The sequence below is a fragment of the Musca autumnalis genome, unplaced genomic scaffold (genome assembly GCF_047663935.1).
Source record: "Musca autumnalis isolate F117 unplaced genomic scaffold, ASM4766393v1 scaffold_1, whole genome shotgun sequence".
NCBI classification, from domain to species: Eukaryota; Metazoa; Arthropoda; class Insecta; order Diptera; family Muscidae; genus Musca; species Musca autumnalis.
In genome coordinates, this window is record NW_027411644.1 from 48729955 (window position 1) to 48755574 (window position 25620).

Consider the following 25620-nt stretch of genomic DNA (forward strand, 5'->3'; position numbering starts at 1 on the left):
TTCTAATGGACGGACGGACGAACGCACATCTCAAAATCGCTTTATCTCGTCGAAATATGAATATTGGTATGCCACATGTGGGTTCTACGACGAAAAAAAAAAACAAATTTGCCACAGCTATCCCTATCAAAAGGGCAACAATGTTCTGGTTTCCCTTAACTAATATGTATAGCATTTGGAAATTAACAAAGAAAGACATACTGTTATCTACGCAATTAAATTAACGAATCAGTTGTTCATGTTGTATAAAAACAACAATTTAGGGGTTACGAACGTTGTTTCTTACGATTGCAATACCATTGAAGATTTTCAAAGAAATTTAATATAATTGCAAAAAAATTGTTTGTTGTTTTTCACTTTCTTATGCCTAGTAAAAATACCACCTACACAATTTACACAATTGATGCTAACAACTTGAGATTGTGTTAACACGTGCCATATTTTCATTTTTCAGTTTTAGTCTTAATTTCATGGTTGTTTTTGTTTGTTTGTTTTATTTTCTTAAATACAAGTTTTCAGTAATCTGATCAACATTTATTGATATCTCACAACTTTAAGTTTATCAATGCCATGTCTGTGGAGTTTTCTATATATAAATTTAAAGTTAATTTTACAATAATATTAACTATGTATGAGCTGCAGTCAGAAGACAACTAATGTTTAATTTTCATGTTTTTGTTTTTAGATTTAGTTGTTGTTTTTGCTATCAATATTTGTTGTATTTGTTTATGTTTATTTACAAAATATAAATGTTGATGAAGTTAAGAGATACCTTTGCTACTTATGACGATGTTGATGTTGTTGTTTTTGTCTATCCTAAACGTGTCTGGGATTTCGATTTCGTTTAATCTGTTATTGTTGTCCTTTATCTTAATTTGTTTTAACCACAACCGCAGACGACAACATGCATACACAAGTGTTCACAGCACCTTATTGTTGTTGTTACACTCGTTACGTGAATTGTATGCATAGATCGATGGATGGATGTGTGTGTAAGAATATGCAATGCATTAAAACCCCCGAACCCCTGCCAGCAGGACAGCACGTCAGTCCCTTCCCACTGCTATTTGTAGTCTATAAATTTAAATTAATTGTTGCACTTAATTCGTATTTTCGCTCAACAATCACGTATTGTGTAATAACATCAATAAAAGTAAAATCAACAGATACGCATCATTAAGCGCATAAGTTCGTGCTGCTGACATTATGGCCGATGCTGAGTATTCACCTGTAACGAAAAGAAGAAGAAGGGAAAGAGGCATTGAGCATAACGTAATGGACAATGTTTGTAATCACAGTGGGGTATATAAAGTGAAACCATTCAAAAATGAACAAAAGAAGTTTACAAAACAATTCCTTTAGAGAATCTTCTTTTGACAAACAAATCGTTTGCCATTTGTGAATGGTTTTACTGTATTGAGAAAAATATATTTATACAATAGAGTAGCTTTCATAGTGGTGGAAAATATGCAAGAGATTTATGTACTACGTAACGTAAAGAGATTAAAGCAAATTTATTTATTTTTTTAAATATCTATATTTGGTAGACCGTTACATATGGAACGATTCACGTGTTTGGTATTAAATTTACATATTTTCGGTTCGAAGAATGGAAGAGATAGTCATTTCATTCAATAATATGTAACATATTAAATTAGTGAGAATTATTTCGAATATGACTTGAATAACGGAATCTGCAGTTTAAAACAGAAATGTTTGCCTTATAAAAGGTATCACCACTTGGACACAAAACTTCTGATGTCTTCAATATACTTCTTGGGGACAGACAGAATATTCCTTGAGGTCTTCTATAAAGCCTCTTACATTCTTTCATAGACAGAAGAACTAGCAGGTATTTAATAAACAAACAAGTTTTCTGTAGATGGAAGGCCTCTTTAGGTCTTCTATAGTCAAATGACTATTCACCATTGACTGAAGTAAAGTAAATGAAACGAAATGACCTCTATAGGCCGTCAATACACAGAATATCTATTTTATACACTGACAACTTTTATTGACAGAAGTCCTCAGTAGGTAATTTAAAGAGGTTTTCAGGTCTTCCATATAAAGATGACCTCTTCTTCCAGAGATCTACCTCATGAGGTCGTCTATAGACAGAATACCTCTTAAGGTCTTCTATAGATAGACAACCTCTTGAGATCTTCTATAGACAGAAAACCTCTTGAGGTCTTCTATGGACAGAAGGCCTCTTGAGGTCTTCCATAGACAGAAGACCCCTTGAAGTCTTCTATAGACAGAAGACCTCTTGAGGTCTTCTATAGACAGAAGACCTCTTGAGGTCTTCTATAGACAGAAAACCTCTTGAGGTCTTTTATAGACATAAGACCTATTGAGGTCGTCTATAGACAGAAGACCTCTTGAGGTCTTCTATAGACAGAAGACCTCTTGAGGTTTTCTATAGACAGAAGACCTCTTGAGGTCTTCTATAGACAGAAGACCTCTTGAGGTCTTCTATAGACAGAAGACCTCTTGAGGTCTTCTATAGACAGAAGACCTCTTGAGGTCTTCTATAGACAGAAGACCTCTTGAGGTCTTCTATAGACAGAAGACCTCTTGAGGTCTTCTATAGACAGAAGACCTCTTGAGGTCTTCTATAGACAGAAGACCTCTTGAGGTCTTCTATAGACAGAAGACCTCTTGAGGTCTTCTATAGACAGAAGACCTCTTGAGGTCTTCTATAGACAGAAGACCTCTTGAGGTCTTCTATAGACAGAAAACCTCTTGAGGTCTTTTATAGACATAAGACCTATTGAGGTCGTCTATAGACAGAAGACCTCTTGAGGTTTTGAAGTCTTCTATGGACAGAAGACCTCTTGAGGTTTTCTATGGACAGAAGACATCTTGAGGTCTTCTATAGACAGAAGACCACTTATGGTCTTCTATAGACGGAAAACCTCTTGAGGTCTTCTATAGACAGAAGACCACTGGAGGTGTTCTTTATAAAGAAGACTACTTACGATCTCGACAGAAAATTTTTATCGACCGATTATAGGCTAAACATGGCGATGGATGTTTTCAATAGACAGTAGGCATCTTCGGTCCTCTATAGACAGTACAACTCTTGAGGTCTCCTATAGACAGAAGAAGTTCTAAGGCCTTCTTCTAGTCCTAAGACCTCTTCAAGTCTTATATAGACGGACGACATCTTGAGGTCTTCTATAGACAGAAGACCTCTTAAGGTCTTCTATAGACAGAAGACCTCTTGAGGTCTTCTATAGATAGAAGACCCCTTGAGGTCTTCTATAGAAAGAAGACCTCTTGAGGTCTTCTATAGACAGAAAACCTCTTGAGGTCTTCTATAGACAGAAGACTCTTGTGGTCTACTATAGACAGAAGACCTCTTGAGGTCTTCTATAGATAGAATACCTATTGAGGTCGTCCATGGACAGATGACCTCTTAAGGTCTTGAAGTCTTCTATGGACGTCTTCTGTCTTAAGGTCTTCTATAGAAGACCACTCGCGGTCTTATATAGACAGAAGTCCTCTTGAGGTCTTCTATAGACAGAAGTCCTCTTCAGCTCTTATATTGACAGAAGACCTCTTGAGGTCTTTTATAGACAGAAGACCTCTTGAAGACTGAAGACCTCTTGCAGAAGACTTCTCGAGGTCTTATATAGACAGAAGACCTATTGAGGTCGTATATGGACAGAAGGCCTCTTGAGGTCTGCTATAGACAGAAGTCCTCTTGGAGTCTTCTATAGAGTGAAGACTCTTGTGGTCTACTATAGACAGAAGACCTCTTGAGGTCTTCTATAGATAGAATACCTATTGAGGTCGTCTATGGACAGAAGACCTCTTGAGGTCTTGAAGTCTTCTATGGACAGAAGACCTCTTGAGGTCTTTTATGGACAGAAGACATCTTATGGACTTCTATAGACAGAGAACCACTTAAGGTCTTCTATAGACGGAAAACCACTCGAGGTCTTATATAGACAGAAGTCCTCTTGAGGTCTTTTATAGACAGAAGACCTCTAGAGGTTTTCTATAGACAGAACTCTTCTTGAGGTCTTCTATAGACAGAACACCTCTTGAGGTCTTCTATAGACAGAAGACCTCTTGAGGTATTCTATAGATAGAAGACCTCTTGAGGTATTCTATAGATAGAAGACCTCTTGAGGTCTTCTATAGGCAGAAGACTTCTTGAGGACTTATATAGACAGAAGACCTATTGAGGTCGTATATGGACAGAAGACCTCTTGAGGTCTTGAGGTCTTCTGTGGACAGAAGACATCTTGAGGTCTTCTATACACAGAGGACCACTTAAGGTCTTCTATACACAGAGGACCACTTAAGGTCTTCTATAGAGAGAAGACCACTTGAGGTATTCTATAGACAGAAGTCCTCTTGAGGTCGTATATGGACCTATTGAGGTCGTATATGGACAGAAGACCTCTTGAGGTCTTCTATGGACAGAAGACATCTTGAGGTCTTCTATACACAGAGGACCACTTAAAGTCTTCTATAGACAGAAGACCACTTGAGGTCTTCTATAGACAGAAGTCCTCTTGAGGTTTTCTATAGACAGAAGTCCTCTTGAGGTCTTCTATAGAGAGGAGACCTCATGAGGCAGAATACCTCTTGAGGTCTTCTATAGACAGAATACCCTCTGAGGTCTTCTATAGACCGATTACCTTTTGAGGTCTTCTTAAGACAAAGATCATCTAGTAATCTTCTATGGAGAAAACACATCTTGAGGTCTTCTATAGATAGAATACTTCTTGAGGTGTCTATAGACAAAACTCTACTTGAGGTCATCTATTGGCAGGAGACCTCTTGAGTCCTTCTTTTTCTATATTCTATAGACAGAAAATTTATTGAGATATTCTGTACGCAGAAGACTTCTTGAGACAGACAGAGGACCCTTCTCCTCTAGACATATGACCTATTTAGTTATTTTATAAACAGAGGCATTTATTAGGCAGGAGACCTCTTGAGGTCTTTTATAGACGAACAACCTCTTTAAACCATCTATATACAGAAGATCTCTTCAGGTATTCTATAGACAAACGACTTCTTATACACACAGGAGACTTCTTCAGGTCGTGTATAACCAGACGGAAGACATCTGGAAGACATCTGGACGAATTCAAAAAACCGAAGACTTCATGAGGTCTTTTATTCTGGAGGCCAACTTGAGGTTTTCTATAAACTGAAGACATTAAGGTCTTGAAATATTTTATAGACAGGAAACCGCTTGAGGTCGTCTGGGGACAGGAAGCCTCTTGAAGACTTATAGGCAAAAGGTTAGATTTTATAAATAGATACGTCATAGATAGACAGAAGATCTTCGAAATTCTTAAACATCTTTATTGTTGCAGCCACTCGTCTTTATTCTGCTGCTCGAGTAATTTAAATAAGTCCTCATTTTCCATAAGAGGTGACGTAACTAGTGAACGACCTTAATGAGCTTTGCCGTACAAAGGTAAGTATTCCAGCAAAGGTGAATTATAAACCCCGAACTCATTTTTGTCACCAATAGCGAAGTACAACAACAATAATTGCAAAATGCAGCATTGGGCGTGGCGAAGCCTTCGAAGCGGCCAGCAATGCTAGGTAGGTCGAAAATCTCGGATATACTACCCTCCTATCTGGCTTGAAATGTTCAATCACTAACAATATGTGTGGCTGCTAGTCATTGGTAGAATTCAGGAAAAAGTTTAGAGAATCAGTTTCCCATGATGGGGTGATTTTATCCATAAACTTTCTGCAATTTCGTGCCCTTCCTATTACATTGAGATAACGAAGTACGAGAATGATTATACGCAGCGCTGAGAACTGCAGCCATATGTCTGTTCATATTTTGGAGGACCACATACATGAGAACGCTAAGATCTTGCCTATGCTTCGGCATATTGACAAAAACCTTAAAAACATTATCTTGTGCTCCCCTAGGGAGAGAGGAATAAAATATAACCTTAGATTTGAATAGTATTCAAACTGATTTATTCGCGTAGGCTATAAATGCAAACCATCGGCGACAACGGATAAACAGCTTGTTAATTTTTTGCGAAATTAGGATCCGGTGTGTACACCAGCCTCAATCAGATTGAGCCAGAATTAGCATAATTCAGAATATCTGCCAAGCACTCAATAATGTGGCGCAGAATACGCTACCCTGCCAAACCAACTATCCTGACTTTAACAGTTTATTATTGACAAATCAAATTAGTAGTCAAGGCAGTACTTAGAGTGCATAAGAGAGAAATGCTTCGAATAAACTTTGAAATCATGAATTTAGATGGAAAATACCAACGCCATATGCACCGTGGTCTTAAATGTAGAATTTGTCATGATATAGCCATAAGGTAATATCAATCAGCTGATTGGAAGTCAATTTAGTAAGAAACAATTGGTTGTTAGTTTCTATGGTTATGACGTTATGGCTATAACTAATTCTATCCATAAGACCACGGTTCATACGGCGTTGATATTTTCCAGGAATTCAACTTAATTCCCTAATATATAAAGCACAAATAAAGACATGAAGAACATAATTAAACTCTCACAAAAACCCGAAGGGAAGATAATTAATTGAAAATAATTCCAATGAAAGAGAAGCATTAGAAAACCTTTCTAATTAACATGTCGCCTAAAGCGAAATACTCTTTATTTAGTATTCTTCAACAAAACGAGCCACAAAAAAACTTCACACACAACAACAATAGTTTTTGTAGCAAGTTAATTTCCACTCATTTCACTGGTTTTGTTGCAACATTCAAATGCTGTGTGTTCGTAAACCACACAATTGCATGTTCATACATATGTGCGTGCTAGCTACAATATGTGTATAATGAAAATGAAAGCGGAATGAAAATGAAACAAAAAACCAACGAGAGAAATTACAAACTATTTATAGAATACTTACCACTAAGCACATGTAGGTCAACGGATACAGATGCACTATTCGATGGCTGGCAGGTATAATTTCCGGAATCCACTTTACGTACAGATGGTATAATGAGTGACCCAATCTAGCGACAGTGAATGGCAGAAAAAGAGAGCGACAATAAAACGAAAAGAAAAACAACAAATGATTTTTTTTTTCATTTTCAAATTAGCTATTATGTTTTAGACATAAGGTTGAATAGAAAAATGTTACTATTAAACTTACCGTATTTTCATTATCACCATTATTTCCGAAAATATTTCGATCCAATTGTGTATACCATCCCAGTTTATTGTCATCACTTATTTGCGTTTTATCACGATACCAGATAATGTACTGTGGCGGATCCAATGTGCCACGCACAATACAATGCAATGCCACTTTACTGCCGGCCTTAACAAAACGTGATTGGTCTCCAATCAGTTCGGTTAATGGTACTAAATGAGAGCAATGAGGACAATGGTAGGTACGGGAAAAAACATGGGAGGAGAAAAAAGAACAAACAAACAGACAAACATTTAAATTACAATGCCACTCACACATCACAAAGCATTTCATTGATTGGTAAATTTTCTTTGAACAGTGTTTGCACCTGATTTGGGTTGTTCTTTTTGTTTTTGTTGGTTTAATGAAATTGACATCTCGTTTCATATTGACACTTACCAATCACTTTTAAATAGACTTTAGCACTCATTTTTGGCTCTGAACTAGCCTGACACTCAAACCAACCCTCATCGGATGGTTGCACATATTTGATTTGCAATGACCAGGTGTATTCTTTGTCATCCTGAAATATTGCCTGAAATCTTTGATCCGCAATAAAAGTTGTCTGATCGACAGATATGATATGACCATCACGTAAACGCACCCACGACACAGGTTTATTTTGCAGACGGTGTATCTGAAAGTGAAAAGAACAGCGAATAAAAAATTATTTACAATTGCATGAACAAAGTTGAAAAATGCCGAAAGGAAAATAATGAGCCATAGTTAGAAATGTCTAATTGATAGACGATTGATAGAAAGTATCAGTCCGTTTGGTGACAGACCCTTAAAAACGGCATTATTTGACAATACCAATCCGCTATGCCGCCTGCCTTTATCGTGTAAAAATAAACTAATTTCCCGAAAAGGTACACAATGGACATTAAACGAATACTATCATAAATCCACACCTAAATATTTTTGACTTTTAGAAGATTTTCGGTGAATATCTCGTGAAATGTGGATTTCCACAAGAGAAATTTATCCAAATGTAAGAACTATCGGTATCTAAGCTTACAAATCTTCTCCAAAGCACCTTACACGGAGATGTTAATTCAGATACATTTGATTGGGCTTTAGAACTTTTAGGGCATTAGTAAAGGGATGTATAGACTTTCTTTTGAATTAATTATATTTTTGCGATTGAATCCGTAAAATTTAAACGTGGTATACCTTCGAAAGTAATCCGAGGCCTTAATTACAAAAAAATTCAGATCGTAGATTATTCACTGCTTTCAGTAGGATAGAACTTCAGTTCTCATATGAACCATGACCGAAAACAACAGACCGAAATAATGTTCTACGAGAGCGCCAATTCTGATGCTAAAATTGGGAAGGAATATATCCTTTGTAATGGATTAAGATTTATTATTTTTACAGTTGCAAACCATTAAGTTCCAAAACCTGAACATGCCACGTGGATGCCCACAGTTGAAACAAGTAAACAAGCATTAAGTCTGGCCGCGTCTTACTTTTTATAACCTCCACAATAAAATATGGCGGACTAAAATGAAATGATTAGTTGTCTCTTTAACGAAAATAACTGTGTCCACAATTTGTGGTGGGGATGTTTTTTTGACCTAAAATACCAAATTACAGCTAATTTGGTCAAAAACCGCCCGATATAATGTGGCTATACCAAAACTTGGAATTCGTTAGAGAAGTTTTTTGAAGAAAAAAACGTTGATAAAAATTTCGATTAAAACTTCAAAATAACCAAAATTATGGGAACTTTTATATGTGGCCTATTCCAAAATGTGGACGTAGATCCACATTTTTGGTGTATAAATTTCTTGGCCACTTGGAATCCTAAATGCCATATTACACCTAATTTAACCGATAACCACGATAAAACCTCCAAAGTATTTGAAATCGGGCGGTACTGTTATATGAAAGCTATGCCTAAAGTGGGCCAATATAGTCCTATTTTCTTTGAATTTGACCTGCCTGCATACGAAAGACGCATCCGTGCAAAAAATAACTTAAATCGAGAGGTACCATTATATGGGGGCTATACGAAAACATGGATCTATGTTGACAATTTCAGATGGGGAAATGTAGTGACAACATGTCAAAGTGCAAGTACTTTAGATCGAACTAATAGGTACCGTTTTTGACAATTTTGGTAGAGACTTGTTGCGACCACTAGAAACCTCAAACCTAAAATCCCAAAAATACCGAAAATCGGGAGGTACTGTTATATGGGAGTAATATGGGCCTATAGCACATCTTGGAACTTGAACTGGCTATGGCCAAAAGACACTTAAATGCAAATACAGTCCAAAATCAATTATCCGGGAATCAATTATCCGTAAAACTCCATTATCTGGGAAAGGAAAATGTAGAATTTTTTGTTCAGTTTACAGACGTGTAACCATGAAAATCTTCATAATCAGAGATTATGATTTTTTATGAGAGTTGCGATCTTTTAAACTTCACAATAAATTCAAAATTGTTCTTGCTTATAAATATTTTCAAGAATGCATATTTATACCCAACATTATAGGAATGGTATAATAAGTTTGTTTTGCTAAAAATGCATGCAACACCGCGAAATATTCATCCTAGATCCCCCAATGTCTCGACGAGATGATGCGATTTAGCGATGTGTGTCCGTCTGTCCATTATAAATTGTAATTAAACTCCAGGCCGCAATTATTGGCCGATCGTCCGTTTTTGAATTGTCTCAATATGAAGGTACCGCCCGATTTCAGGTATTTTGAAGATTTTATCGATGTTTCAGCCCGAATTGGATGCAAATTAGTACCGAGCAATTTGAGGTATTTTATCGGCCTAACTTGGTTCTAAATTGACACTTAGGGTTCCCAGTGGCCAGCAAACTTCTAGATCAAAAAATGTGGATACAGGTGCAGGTTTAAAAATATCCCCCATTAAACGGTATTTCCCGAACTAAGGTTTTTGGGTGTCATTTGGCATTAACAGTTCCAAAGCAGTTAAAAAACTTCTCCACCTATAATTGTGGTAGGACCAAATTCAGACTTTTTATACCCTACACCACTGTGTGGGGAGGGTATTATAAGTTGATTTTGGCCAAAAAGTTTGTAACGCATCGAAATAATGGTCGTAGACCCATACTTATATATACCAAAATGAATGTCTCGACGAGCTGAGTCGATCTGGCTATGTGTGTCTTTCCGTCTGTCCATCTAAACCTTGTAATCACGCTACAGGTCGCAATTTTGATCGGATCGTTACGAAATTTTGGATTTTGATGGGGGTCCCGGAGGGGAAGAAGCCTATTCATTTTGGTGATGGTCGGATAATATTTAGGGGTCGAAATGGTCAAAAAACTTATGTGGATAAAAAGACAACGTTTTTTCCAACGTTTTTCTTCTCAGCAAAGCCTGACTATGAAGTATAAGATTCCGTCTTTATAATGGTGCAAACTAGGTCGGAGTAGGTGACCAAATAACGGAGATATCGCAATAGTCGGTAATACATCCCATTTATCCATTTTTACAGAAATCACGCTACAGGTCGCAATTTTGATCGGATCGTCACGGAATTTTGAACGTTGATGGGGTCCCGGAGGTGAAGAAGCCTATTGATTTTGGTGATGGTCGGATAATATTTAGGGGTCGGAATGGGCAAAAAACTTATTTGGATAAAAAGACAACGTTTTTTTTCAAAGCGAATATCTCAGCTTATATAAGAAGTATACCAAAAGCAAAACTTGAGAATGAAAGTAGAAAATATCACCTTTCTTATGATGTTAGGTAGGTTCTCGTAGGTGATCAAACAACGAAGATATCACAATAGTCACAAATAAAACCCAACTTTTCATTTTTGCGATTTTAATTATAATGACGAATATCACAGCTTTATTTGAGGACTTTCCAAAAGCAAAGCCCGACTATAAAATAAAAGATCCCATCTTTACAATGATGGAAACTAGGTCGACGTAGGTACCAACTAACGGGGATATCGCAATAGTCGGTAATACATCCCATTTTTCCATTTTTTGGAAATCACGCTACAGGTCGCATATTGGATCGGATCGTCACGAAATTTCGAGGGCTAATGGAGGTCTCACAGAGGAAGAAGCCTATTGATTTTGGTGATGTTCGGATAATATTAAGGGGTCGGAATGAGCAAAAAATGTATTTGTAGAAAAATTCAACATTTTATTCCAAAGCAAATATCTCAGCGTCTATAAGGGGTATATAAAAAGAAAAACCTGGGAAGGAAAGTAGCAAATATCACCTTTACAACGATGTAACGTAGGTTGTCGTAGGTCAAACTACGAAGATATCACAATAGTCGCTAATAGAATCAAAATTTTCTATGCAAAGCCATCTACATGCAAATCCTGACTAAGAAAGTAGAAAATCTCGTCTTTAAAACTATGCAAAGTAGGTTGGCGTAGGTGGTCAAATAATAGACATATCGCAATAGTCGGTAATACATCCCTTTTTCCACTTTTTCTGCAATCACACTACAGGTCGGAATTTTGATCGGATCATCACGAAATTTTCTCACAGAGATAGAAGAATATTGATGTTCGTCAATAGTACTCAAATATAAAATAAAATATTAATTTTTATTTATTATTGTCTTTTTAGGACGAAGGCCATTATTTATGAAAGTTTTTAATTAATTAATTGGATTAATCGAGCTAATATGGCCTAAGGAGTTTTGTATTGAAAAATGAATTCTAGCGAAATACCACACACTCAACCATTACGCTACGATCGTTTCGCCTAGTGGTTTAAGCCAGGCTCATCAGGCGTATTTGAATGCTAATGGCTAGAAGACAAAGGCTGATTTTGATAACTTCTATTTATACAAACATTTTTACAATTTTGTAATTATGAAGTATTTATGGAAGTCTTTTTCTTTATCAAGTCACCCTAGTGTCTTGTCTAGGAATCATTTTCTCAATACATACACATATACAATCGAAGGGGGGTTTCCTTCATGAATTGTAATGCCTTCAGTTTTTGAAGTTTTTGGATATCATGTCGACTAGTTTTGTTGATATGATACATTGGCATCATGTCGACTAGTTTGTTGATATGATACATTGGCAGTGGCTTAGAACGCTGAGATCTCGACAACATTGTCTGTTTGTTGGAGAGGACCCAGGTTCAAACCTCAGCCGGGGCAGCCGGGCTCTGCTGTGAAGATTTTTATTTATTATTGTCTTTTTAGGACGAAGGCCATTATTTATGAAAGTTTTTAATTAATTAATTGGATTAATCGAGCTAATATGGCCTAAGGAGTTTTGTATTGAAAAATGAATTCTAGCGAAATACCACACACTCAACCATTACGCTACGATCGTTTCGCCTAGCCATTAGCATTCAAATACGCCTGATGAGCCTGGCTTAAACCACTAGGCGAAACGATCGTAGCGTAATGGTTGAGTGTGTGGTATTTCGCTAGAATTCATTTTCAATACAAAACTCCTTAGGCCATATTAGCTCGATTAATCCAATTAATTAATTAAAAACTTTCATAAATAATGGCCTTCGTCCTAAAAAGACAATAATAAATAAAAATCTTCACAGCAGAGCCCGGCTGCCCCGGCTGAGGTTTGAACCTGGGTCCTCTCCAACAAACAGACAATGTTGTCGAGATCTCAGCGTTCTAAGCCACTGCCAATGTATCATATCAACAAACTAGTCGACATGATGCCAATGTATCATATCAACAAAACTAGTCGACATGATATCCAAAAACTTCAAAAACTGAAGGCATTACAATTCATGAAGGAAACCCCCCTTCGATTGTATATGTGTATGTATTGAGAAAATGATTCCTAGACAAGACACTAGGGTGACTTGATAAAGAAAAAGACTTCCATAAATACTTCATAATTACAAAATTGTAAAAATGTTTGTATAAATAGAAGTTATCAAAATCAGCCTTTGTCTTCTAGCCTGGCTTAAACCACTAGGCGAAACGATCGTAGCGTAATGGTTGAGTGTGTGGTATTTCGCTAGAATTCATTTTTCAATACAAAACTCCTTAGGCCATATTAGCTCGATTAATCCAATTAATTAAATAAAATATTAATTATTGTGGTTCAGTTCGCCTTAAGTCATTTGGTATAAAATCCAGAAAAGTGAAAACTTTCGTATCTCCCTAAAAGAAATGTTTTCGAGTGAAAAGACTATGCACAGAGGTAGTGGTGTAGGGTATCACATAGTCGGCCCCGTACCGACTATGGCCTTGGCTCACTTGTTTTAGTTGTATTTGCCTTTTGCTGAAAATCTGCTGAAAAAAGTTCAAAGCGATCAGGGAGGAGCTCTTAAAATCCCTCTTTCCGAATTTTGTGTGGAAGGTACCCGAAGGAGTGGACCGATATAGTGGACCTTATTCGAAGCCGAACTATATCTGAAATGAATAATACGATTTGCAAAGTCGAACCAAATCGATTGCTATCTTCGGTAGTTATAGCTCATACCCTTTTGTAGACAAATTTTTATCTTTTGTCGGGGAGGTACCCAAAAAGTGGACCGATATTGCCCATCTTAGGTAACACTTAAACTAAGTTTTTAGCAAAATATTACAAAGTATAAAATTTCGGCTGATCAGTCCGTCAGATGGACGGACGGATATGGATCGGCTCCAAATTGTCTCAAACAGATTTGGTCCAAATGTACTTGAGGACTAAAACAATTATTTCGATAATAACATTTTCGGTCGTATCAAGATGTACGGCAAAAACCAAAAATCCTTTGCAATTCCATTTGAAAAAAATAAAAAAATTTTGATTTCAAACCTGTTCGCGTTCATAAAATTGGACGATGCGCGCAGAAGTTATAGCGGATTTTATTCTCATATAAAGAAAAAATATTTAAAAATATCTTATTTGTTGTTATTAGAAAATGTATGCATAAATCGTTAACAGCATTCCATATCTATTAGTAGATGTTTAAATAGTTATTAAATTTATTATTATTTTCGAGGAAAATCAAGAAATAATAAAAAAAATTTTGAAGTAAATCCAAATTATCCTGTCCCAGAGTCCGTGCAAACCCTCAAAAAATAATTTAAAAAATATATCCGGAATCTAGACTATGCGTAGAAAAATATGATACCAAATTTATAGAGATTGGGTACATAAATTGCATATTATAGCAACAACAAAAGAGAACAAGTAAAAAAGCATTAAGTTCGGCCGGGCCGAACTTTTCATACCCTCCACCATAAAATATTCATTCCTGTCCCCAACTTTAAGTGAGTACGTTAAAATGTCAGATAGTGTACATAAAATGCTTCATTCGGGAGGCTCTTTTTATGGTGCCTATATCTAACTGTTGACAATTTTTGGTGGGCTAGAAATTGGGAGGTACTGTTATATAGGGGGTTATAATAAAACATGGGCCTATGTTGACAGTTTTTGATGGGAGCCTTTAATGTCAAATAACTCCTAATTCGGTTAAAAAATTTAGCTAGAATCCTCAAAATATTGAAAATCGGTACATAACGTGAGAACTTCAAATGTCATTAACAGCTAGTTCGGAGGTATCTGGGCTATACGAAAATATGAACTTAAATGAACAATTTTTGTTGCAGAATTTTTGTTGACTTTTAAATTTGAAATTACAGAAAGTTCGTCCAAAAAATAAAGCTAAGGTACGGAAAATCGGGAGGTTTGTTTTGGGGCTATACAAAAACATGGACCTACGTTCGGTTAAACATTTTAAGTAAAATCCTTAAGTACCGAAAATCGGGAAGTATCGTTATATTGGGGCTATGTTGAAAATTGTTGATGCAGATGTGTGGTGACCACTACAACCTTCAAATGTCAAATTGCAGTTAGTTCTGTTAAAAATTATAGCTAAAATTGCCAAATTATTGAAAATTGGGAGGTACCGTTACATGTGAGCTATATCCGAACATGGACCTATGTTGACAATTTTTGATGGAGAGGTGTTGTGACCACTAAGAACTTCAAATGTCAAATTACTGCTAGTTCGGTTTAATATTGTAGCTAAAGTCATCAAATTACTGAAAATCGGGAGGTACCGTTATATGGGGGCTTTCTTGACAATTTTTGGTGGAGAGGTGTGGTGACCACTAAGAATTTCAAATGTCAAATGTTCAAATTACAGATAATTCGGTTAAAACTTGTTGGTAAAATTCTCAAAATACCTGAAATCGGGCGGTAACGTTATATGGGGGCTATTCCAAAACATGGACCTATGTCCACTAGTTATATAAGTTTATTGACATTTAAGAACCCTAAATGTCAATTGATAGCAAAATCGGTCTGAAAATGTAGATAAAAACGTCAAAATGCCGTAAATCGGGGGTACCGTTATATGGGGGCTATACCAAAACGTGGACCTAGGTCCACAACTTTTGTTATATAAGTTTAGTTACACTTAAGAACCTTAAATGTCAAATTATAGCTATATCGGTCTGAAAATGTAGCTAAAAACGTCAAAATACCGTAAATGGGTGGGGTACCGTTATATGGGGGCTATACCAAAACGTGGACCTATGTCCACAAGTTTTGTTTATTTATTGACATTTAAGTTAAGTTTAAGTTTAAGTTTATTGACATTTAAGAACTTCAAATGTCAAATTATAGCTTCATCGGTCTGAAAATGTAGCTAAAAAACGTCAAAATACCGTAAATCGGGGGTTACCGTTATATGGGGGCCCAGCAAAATAAATTGGAAGTAGTGCAATGTGGATTAGTTCTTTCACGGCATGTTTGATGCAGTTCAAACGGAGTCGTGAAAAAGGCACTCCAGTCCTCACATTTTAACCGCATTTGGATGCAATCCAAGGAATCACATCCAATTGTCACATTTTAACAACATCCGGATGCAGTTCAACGGAGTCGTGAAAAAGGCACTCCAATTCCTCACAATTTAACAGCATCCGGATGCAGTCCAAACGGAGTCGTGAAAAAGGCACTCCGTTCGCTACATTTTATTAGCAGTTGTTAGAGATCCCTACAAGTCATAAATCAGTGTGTACATCTCTACAGACAGTGGCATTAGCGGCATACATTTTATAAAAAGAAATAAACGTGTTAAAATTTCCAAAAATTTGCTAATACAAACTACAAAATATTTAATTTGTGAACATTTTTCCGGTAACTCACGAGAAGAAAATTTCCAATGGAGTGCTGTTGGAGTACATGTCGAAATCTTAACTGGTGATGGCAAGACAAAATCAAACCCAAATATCAGATGAAGCATAAACAATTCAGCTTGGATTAAATAGAGAGTGGAGGAAACACGCATGTTTGCGATTGAATTCAATGGAGAATTTTCATAATTTGTGTTAATGTAATAAAGTTCTTAATATTTTTGTTCTCCACAAATAATAAATGCATTTTATTTGTTCTGGGATATTTTGTAATGGCTTGCACAAAACACGTGCTTTGGACTGCATCCTATTCTACCCCAAAGGGTCAGTTAAAATGCAGTGCGAAAGGGTCAGTTAAAATGCAGTGCCAGAGGGTCAGTTAAAATGCAGTGCAATGGAGTGCCTCTTTCAGTAGTCACGCTCTTGTAAAAATCATGAGTGAAAATGCATAATTTGATGCACTTCCAGATCACTTGTACATATCATTTAACTGCCTCTTTGGAGGCAAACTTTTTGCTGGGGGATATACCACAACTTTTGTTATATAAGTTTATTGATACTTAAGAACCCTAAATGTCAAATTATAGCTAAATCGGTCTGCAAATGTAGCTAAAACCGTCAAAATACCGTAAATGGGGGGTACCGTTATATGGGGGCTATACCAAAACGTGGACCTATGTCCACAAATTTTGTTATATAAGTTTATTGACACTTAAGAACCCTAAATGTCAAATTATAGCTAAATCGGTCTGAAAATGTAGCTACAAACGTCAAAATACCGCAAATCGGGGGGTACGGTTATATGGGGGCTATACCAAAACGTAAACCTATGTCCACAAGTTTTGTTAAATAAGTTTAATGACACTTAAGAACCCTAAATGTCAAAAATATAGCTAAATCGGTCTGAAAATGTAGCTAAAAACGTCAAAATACCGTAAATCGGGGTACCGTTATATGGGGGATATACCACAACGTTGACCTATGTCCACAACTTCTAATATATAAGTTTAATAATACTTAAGAACCCTAAATGTCAAATTATAGCTACATCGGTCTGATAATGTAGCTAAAACGTCAAAATACCGTATATCGGGGGGTACCGTTATATGGGGGCTATACCAAAACGTGGACCTATGTCCACAACTTTTGTTATATATGTTTATTGATACTTAAGAAACCTAAATGTCAAATTATAGCTAAATCGGTCTAAAAATTTAGCTAAAACCGTAAAAATACCGTAAATCGGGGGGTACCGTTATATGGGGGCTATACCAAAACGTGGACCTATGTCCACAACTTTTGTTATATAAGTTCATTGACATTTAAGAACCCTAAATGTCAAATTATAGCTACATCGGTCTGATAATGTAGCTAAAAACGTCAAAATACCGTGAATCGGGGGTACCGTTATAGGGGGGCTATACCAAAACGTGGACCTATGTCCACAACTTTTGTTATATAAGTTTTTTGATACTTAAGAACCCTAAATGTCAAATTATAGCTAAATCGGTCTAAAAATGTAGCTAAAAACGTCAAAATACCGCAAATCGGGGGGTACCGTTATATGGGGGCTATACCAAAACGTGGACCTATGTCCACAACTTTTGTTATATAAGTTTATTGATACTTAAGAACCCTAAATGTCAAATTATAGCAAAATCGGTCTAAAAATGTAGCTAAAACGTCAAAATACCGCAAATCGGGGGGTACCGTTATATGGGGGCTATACCAAAACGTGGACCGATATAGCCCATCATCGAACTTGACCTGCCTGCAAACAAAAGACGCATTTTTTCCCAAAATTTCAGCGTCCTATCTCCATTTTTGTGGATGCTAGAGTGATTACCACAGACGGACGGACGGACGGACGGACGGACGGACGGACGGACGTGCTCAGATCGACTTAGAATTTTACCCTGATCAAGAATATATATACTTTATAGGGTCGCAAATGAGTATTTCAATGCGTTACAAACGGAAAAACAAACTTAATATACCCTCCATACTATGGTGGAGGGTATAAAAACTTATAGTTGGAAAAATATTGTTGCAAATATATTTTTTGGTTTGATTCGAAAAATTAGAAAAAATATTTGGGAGTTCTCCAACTACGAGTATTTCGTTAAAATCCCATGCAATAATTAATGTGTACTGCTAAAACTTCATCAAGATATATGGTTTACCATCGTGAAAGCTCAGTTGCTTACTGTGATAACTTATAAGGATAGGAAATTAAGAGTAATATTGAAATTACAATCATTCAAAAACTGTGAAAATTAAAAAGCCTATTATTCGCGAATTAGTTAAAATCAGTTGATGCGCATGCGCATTTTGGATACAGCGAATCAATCTCTTTCAATATTTATGCATATTTCGATGTTTCACTCAGCGGTCAAAGTGTGCCGCCAGTTGCATCACACAATGCAAAAAACCTTAAAGTGGGTAAAAATCGAGTAATTTGCATACGATTTCGATGCGCTTACGGTTTTAGTAGCACCCATTAAAAATACGTCCATATACATCTATTTCAAGTAGATTCTTTAAGAACAGCAGATGTGCCTCCACATTCTATTTCTGATAAGAAAACCCATATTACTCGCGAATCTCTGTAATTTATGACACGCGTTTTCGCAGATATTATAATCGCGTATAAAGGATTCCATTTATGTAAAAAAATTTAAAGAAAATCGCGGTTTAATACGCCGATTTGTCAAAATATATTTTTGCCGATTTTCGTATTTCCAAGGTATCTATATCCGCGGTTTTAGTGGATGGATTCGATCGCGGAAGGACTCACTAGATCCATCGCGCAAAAAAACTAAATTCACGCGGGGTATAAAGGTAATTAAATTGCACTTGCAAACGCAAAAAATAGGTTTTTTTAAAAAAAATCACACATCAAATATTGGCCTTTAGCACACTCATGAGATATGCATTAAACGACGTAAAATCACGAGTTATATAATCCTTCAAAATGTCAGCATCAATTTTAGTTGGATGCAGTGGATATATCGAAAAATGATACACTAGTATCATATTGCCCATGAAGTATTCTTTGAGTCTTTCTTTGGGCATATATCTATACAATGTAAGGTTAAGCCAGAAATCGTAAGGGAGCATAAAAAAACTTGTTGGCTTCAACCCATTTTTACCTATTTTTCTACATTGATGGCAACACAGCTTCCACGTAAATTAATTTTTATGGTCGACCTTATGGGATTCCTCCTAAAACACTTCATTTTAAAGAATTTCAATCATACTATATAGAATATGTTAACAGTTCGAGAATTCTGAATGGGTGAAACTCGGATTCATCGATTGTAAAACATTTTTGGTTTTCGCCATATACCCTTAGCTTAAAGGCTGAGGGTAGCATTGTTTTTAAGTGAAAAATATGACTTTAATGAATATTATCCTATCCTTTGTTATTGAATAATATTACTCCTCTTTATAAATATAAATTACCTCAAAATACCACTCTTTAATAGTATAGAATATAAAAACGAACAAGTTTCAATTGTCTACAGTGTCAAAATAAAAATTACGATTGACAATGAACGATTATTGCATGAATGTATATCATCATTTTATCCATAACATAGTGCTTTGAGTTTATAAAATTAGTTTTGATTGACATTGAGTGATCGTGGGCATATTATTTATTTTGGGTTATGTCTGTTGTAACAAAATCTAATAGTTTTCATGACATACTTCTAGAATATACAGACATACATAACTGGTGACTGAAATTCACATTTACCAACTATGAACATAATTTTCAAAACATTGACATTGATAAATGATAATTTGTTTTTGGGGTTATACGAACATACATGTTTATGTGTTGTACATACACATATGAGCTTGCCAAAAATCTAACAAAGCAAATTCATGATGTATTTGTTATAAAAATCATAAAATGTCACTATGGTTTATATCCATGAATTGTGGGAATTTAGCACAAGTGTTAGTGTCGTCGGACTTTATTTAAAATTGGTAAATTAATTTTTAAGAGAGGGCGTTTAAATTCAAATTTAAAAACAGTTTAATAAAGCCCATCTTTTAACTGAAAATTAACTATTGTTTTCAAAAAATTCGTCCAATACTTTCAGTAGAAAAATAAAGTTACTGTATAAGATATTATTCAATTTATCTTCACTACTAAGTGGCCATAATATTCTCATGTATCCATACTACTCATCTAAGCACCATGCAATTTGTAGTCTTTACAACCTCTTCTAAAAAGCCAAGCCATGTTTGAAACATAAAAATGCCATTCACTCAAGTTTATCTAACAATAAAACACTATTTTATTACTACTGCATTGAAAAAATAAATCAAAACAAAAAGTTTTATTTCTCACATTTTCTTTATTTGGCGTGGTTTTAGTTGTTGTCTTATAGACGATACATAAGATGTCTTGATGTAGACAACTGCCATCTGAAAAAAGGCGAAAATTGTGCACAAACCACGTTTTGTGTATTTCGTTTAGTTATCCGACACACAAGGGACATGTCACTCACACAGCAATAAAAACAAGCTGAGTACTTCAACACCTCCTCGACTGTTTAACGATACATCAAACAAAGTGGTTTCGTTTATTATGTGAGAGTGACAAAAATAAAAATAATACAAAATGAAACAGTTTGAACAGTGAAGTCACTCTAATGCAACTCACAATTTTGCAATTGTTAAATTTGTGTTGCTCACTTATAAAAATTTGTTAAAGAAGAGGTTCTACTGTACATTTTTTTTGTAGCTGCTAATACAAGTCTATCATTTGGATCATATCATTCATCACTCTTCTTCATAGTTGGGTGTGGGTGAATATGAACTCATTGTCTCATGAATGGGGCTCTGTGGGATAGAACTTACTAGATTTATGGTTGGAAATATTGCCTTAAAAAGAAACAAATGGAATGTTCAGATGAAACAAAAATATTTATGGCCTTGGAAGGATACTAGAAATTTGTATATACATATGATGAAGACATCATATGGTGTATTAAGTTATTTATATCGCTTGTGACTCATCGACATAATTTTCAACATACTCAGTTAAATTCTAGAACCAAAAAATTAATGGTTTTTATGCAGAGGAATCCAAAGAATTAACGGCTAATAAAGCAGTGAAGGGAGTTCAAACGTTGCAACTTCCTTCAACCTCAAAGAAGGGCTATAGCCAACCACTCATTCAGGTACCTTCCCCACAAATAAGCAATATTTTTTATCTAAAATCCGCACAACAGCTTTCGAAGTGAGTAAACGATTTTTGACAAATCTCTAGGCACATAAATATAGATTAGGTTTGAAAATGGAAGATACATACAAATGTTCCCACAACATCTCTAAAGGGACAAGGGAAACTTTTCTTATATCAATAAGTGCGCACGGATTTACTGGCTCAATTATATGGGATATACTTTTTATTGCCGGGTCCGAACAAGGCGCCACACGTTGTTGCCGCCGTGGACAACAAACGGAAAATGTGATGTTAACTTTGTATGGAAGGAATAAAACCTTAATGGGCCCTTCGCGTTTCTGATTCCTAGGATTGACCACTGGACCATAGGTGTACGGACCATAGGTCTACGGTGAAAATCGAGCCTCCCGATTTTGACTTTAAATTTTTTATTCACGTTTTTTGACATTTTGTCATATAACGGCCAAACTATTGAGATTTTCGATCCAACGCAAAGACAAAAATTGTAGCCAACAAGGCAATTAAGAACTCTATAAGGTGCAAACTTTTCGGAAAATGTCTATAAATGGAACTGTGCTACAAAAGTTGACCAGAAAAAAATTCAAGCGTTCTGATGCAAAAATCTATCGTGTTGGGATCCATGGAAAACGAGAATGCCTTTAGTTCGTTTGGGTCACTTCGTTTTATTTTTTTATTACGGTAAAAGCAGTGAAAATATGGGTTTCTTACATTTTCAAATTTGTTTCTTTCACAACCGATTTCTATTAATCCTTCTTCCTTTTAAAGGGGTGAATTATATCTTTCGAACAAGTAATTATTTTTCAAATCGGTTAACAAATGCCTAAGTTATAGGGGTTTAAGTCTGAAAACCTATAAAAAAAAAACTATAACTGAATTTCTCACAATTTTCAAAATAAATATTGAACAAAACAAAAATTTAAAATATTTTTGAAAATTATGAGAAATTCAACTATTGTTTTTTTGTGAGGTTTTTCTGACTTAAACCACTATAACTTAGGCATTTATTATCCGCCTTGGCTCTTGATTTTCGTTAATTGGACATATCTTCCGAAGGGAAATGTGTAAAAACATTCTGCCCGTCTCTGCAACCTTCTGAGATATGTCGGTTCAGATTTGGTTATAACCCCATATATATATTTTCCCGATTTTGCTACAACTCGTTCAATTTTTATCGAATATCCTTCAAATTTGATTTGTGATATTTTCTTAGGCAGATTTGGATATAGCCCCCATATGTATATTTCCCCTATTTTGCTTTAATTCGCTCACTTTTGGAGGAATAGCCTTCAAATTTAACATAGAATGTTTCCTCAGGCCCCTGTTCGAATAGACTTCAAATTTTATATGTGATATTTTCTTAGGCCCCTGAGTTGTTTCACCGATTTACGCAAAAATAGGATCAGATTTGGATATAGCCCCATATATATTTTTCCCCTATTTCGCTATATGTCGCTTAATTTTTGATGAATAGCCTTCAAATTTAACATGGGATATTTCCTCAGGCCCCTGTTCAGTTTACCGTTGACCTAGGTTGATGAATATTTGGAAAGGTACTTATGAGGGCACAGGAATGAAAAATATCAACTTTGGTCCATATCGGATCAGGTTTGAATCTAAACCTTTTTTTTTTTTTTTGTAATCCGGGAAACTTTAAAAGGGCATAAGAAAATATCCGATGATAATTTTGAAGGCTATTTTTCAAAAATTGAAAGATTTATAGCAACATCGGTGCAAGATATATATATATATATATATGGTGTCTATATCCAAATCTGTACCGAGTTTTGCGAAATCAAATCAAAATCAGTAAAACTGAACAAGGGCCTGAGGTAACATCCCATGTTAAATTCGAAGTCTATTCATCAAAAATTTAGCGATTTATAGCAAAATCGCGGAAAGATATATATGGGAGCTATATGCAAATCCGAACCGACTTTTGCGTAAATCGGTGAAACAAGTCAGAGGCCTAAGAAAATATCACATATAAAATTTGAAGGCTATTCGATTAAAATTGACCGAGATATAGCAAAATCACGGATAGATATATATGGAGGCTATATCCAAATTTGAACCAATTTTTGTGAAAGTCGGTATAGCTATTCAAGGGCCTAAGAAAAAAACATGTATTAAATTTGTAGACTATTCGATCAAAATTGAACGAGTTGTAGCAAAATCGGGAAAAGATATATATGGGGGCTATATCCAAATCTGAACCAATATGGACAAAAGTTGATATTTTTCATTCCTGTGCCCTCAGTAGTACCTGTGCAAAAATTTATCAGCCTTGGTCAACGCCTTCTATTTTGTCCACTTTTGTATGGAAGCGGCAACACTGTGTGCCGTATCTTACAACTCCTTTGTGGAGACGTTTTACGCGAATATGAAATATAAATACGTTTTTAGCAAAAACTATCCCATAAAAATTATGGCATTGGTCCACGTTTTGATATTAGCTGAATTTTTGCATTGAGGGTTCCCAGTGGACAAACAATTTTTTCTGATACACATTATGAACATAGGTCCACGTTTTGATACAACACCCATAGAACAGTACCGCACGATTTTCGCTGTTTTGAAGGGTTTAGGTTTAACATTTTTTTAAATTGATATTTTTTAAATTTCCTCTTTTAAGAACAAGATTATTAGGTACATAATAAAACCATAAAAATATATGATGATTGGTCTATTCGTTTTCGGGCTTTAGTCGACACCACAAAACGCTTTGTTAACAAGTAAGAAAGTATCAGTCAGCTGAGCCGACAGAGATATACCCTCAGCCACGTACCCGAAGAAAAAAAGTTAACACAATACTTCTGTAGGTTTTTTAGCTGTTGGGAAAAATTTCCAGGATGGAAAGGACCGCAAAAAACTACATGTTGCAACAAAATTCAGAATGATCCAAGACGAGTGAATTTTTTCCAAACTTTGGGTAGGGTGTACCCATAGGAGTGATCCGATGTAGTACATATTCGGACGTAAAACAAATCTGTAGGAAATATTTTTTTTCTTTATTAGTCTATGGATATTTTCCTTACAGACTATATAATTAAATATGTTGTACTTAATTTTCTGAATTTAAATATATTACAATTTTACTTTTCAATTTACAAAGTTTGAGCTAAATCGATTTCTCTCTTAAAGGGTTATTTTACACATTAGCGAGTTTAGGTGGTGCCGGTAGGATTTTCTGGACCTTTTTGGGTCATTATCTCAAGAAGTATGGACTTTCCCACAAAAAAAAAAAAATTACAACGTCGTAACAGGGGCCGCAAGTGCTATCTGCTCCGTCACAAATTAATAAGATCAGAGAGGAGTTGTTAAACTATACTTTTCCAAATTTTGTGTGAGAGGTACTCAAATGAGTAGACCGATATAGTCCATATTAGAACTCGATCTATGCCTGAAAGTAATATTACCAATAGCAAAGTTTGGCTCAATTCGGTTATTCCCTCCTAGAGTTATCATGCTCACAATCTTGGCGAAAAATTTTGAACCTTTGTGGGGGAGGTACCGGAAAGAGTGGACCGATATGGTCTATCTTCGAATTTAAACTAAGTTTGGACAAAATATTGAAAGACCCAAAATTTTAACCAAATATGTTGATCCGTTCGAGAGTTATCGTGCACTCCAACTACGACACATGGCATTATATGGGTTGTTTGCAGTTTTCGTGCTGATTTCTGAGGATATATGGACTTGCTCCTAAAAAAAATTATATCGTCGTAATGGGGGTAGTAAATACAAGTGGCTGCAACAAAAATCAAAGCGATTCGAGAGCAGGCCTTAAACTGCACTTAAGCAAAATTTTGTGTGGGAGGTACCCGAAAGAGTGAACCAATAGGGTCCATATTGGAACATTATCTATGTCTGGTAGAAATGTCACGATGTGCAAGGTATGGACTAATTCGGTTACTCCCTTCAAGAGTTATCGTGCGGACAATTTTTCCGAACATTTTTGAACTTTTGTGGGGGATGTACCTGAAGGAGTGGACCGATATGGCTCATCTTCGAACTTAAATCAAATCTGGACAAAATATTTCGATACCCAAAATTTGAACCGAATCGATTGATCCGTTCGAGAGTTATCGTGCGCACCAGCCAGCCAGACAGACAGACAGACGGACGGACATTGCTAGATCGACTCAAAATT

The 25620-nt window shown here is 35.7% G+C and overlaps 1 protein-coding gene across 1 annotated transcript in view; it reads right to left on the reverse strand.

Annotated features, from left to right (window-relative positions):
* Positions 1 to 670: 670 nt before the first annotated feature.
* Positions 671 to 25620, reverse strand: part of dpr17 (defective proboscis extension response 17) — a 126183-nt gene continuing 101233 nt past the window's right edge. Inside the window, exons 4-7 of the mRNA XM_073963460.1 lie at positions 7571 to 7808; positions 7133 to 7344; positions 6887 to 6992; positions 671 to 1228 (exon numbers count right to left, since the gene is read on the reverse strand). Coding sequence (XP_073819561.1) covers positions 1125 to 1228; positions 6887 to 6992; positions 7133 to 7344; positions 7571 to 7808 — 660 coding nt within the window. The 3' untranslated portion in view covers positions 671 to 1124. The remainder of the gene's footprint in view (positions 1229 to 6886; positions 6993 to 7132; positions 7345 to 7570; positions 7809 to 25620) is intronic.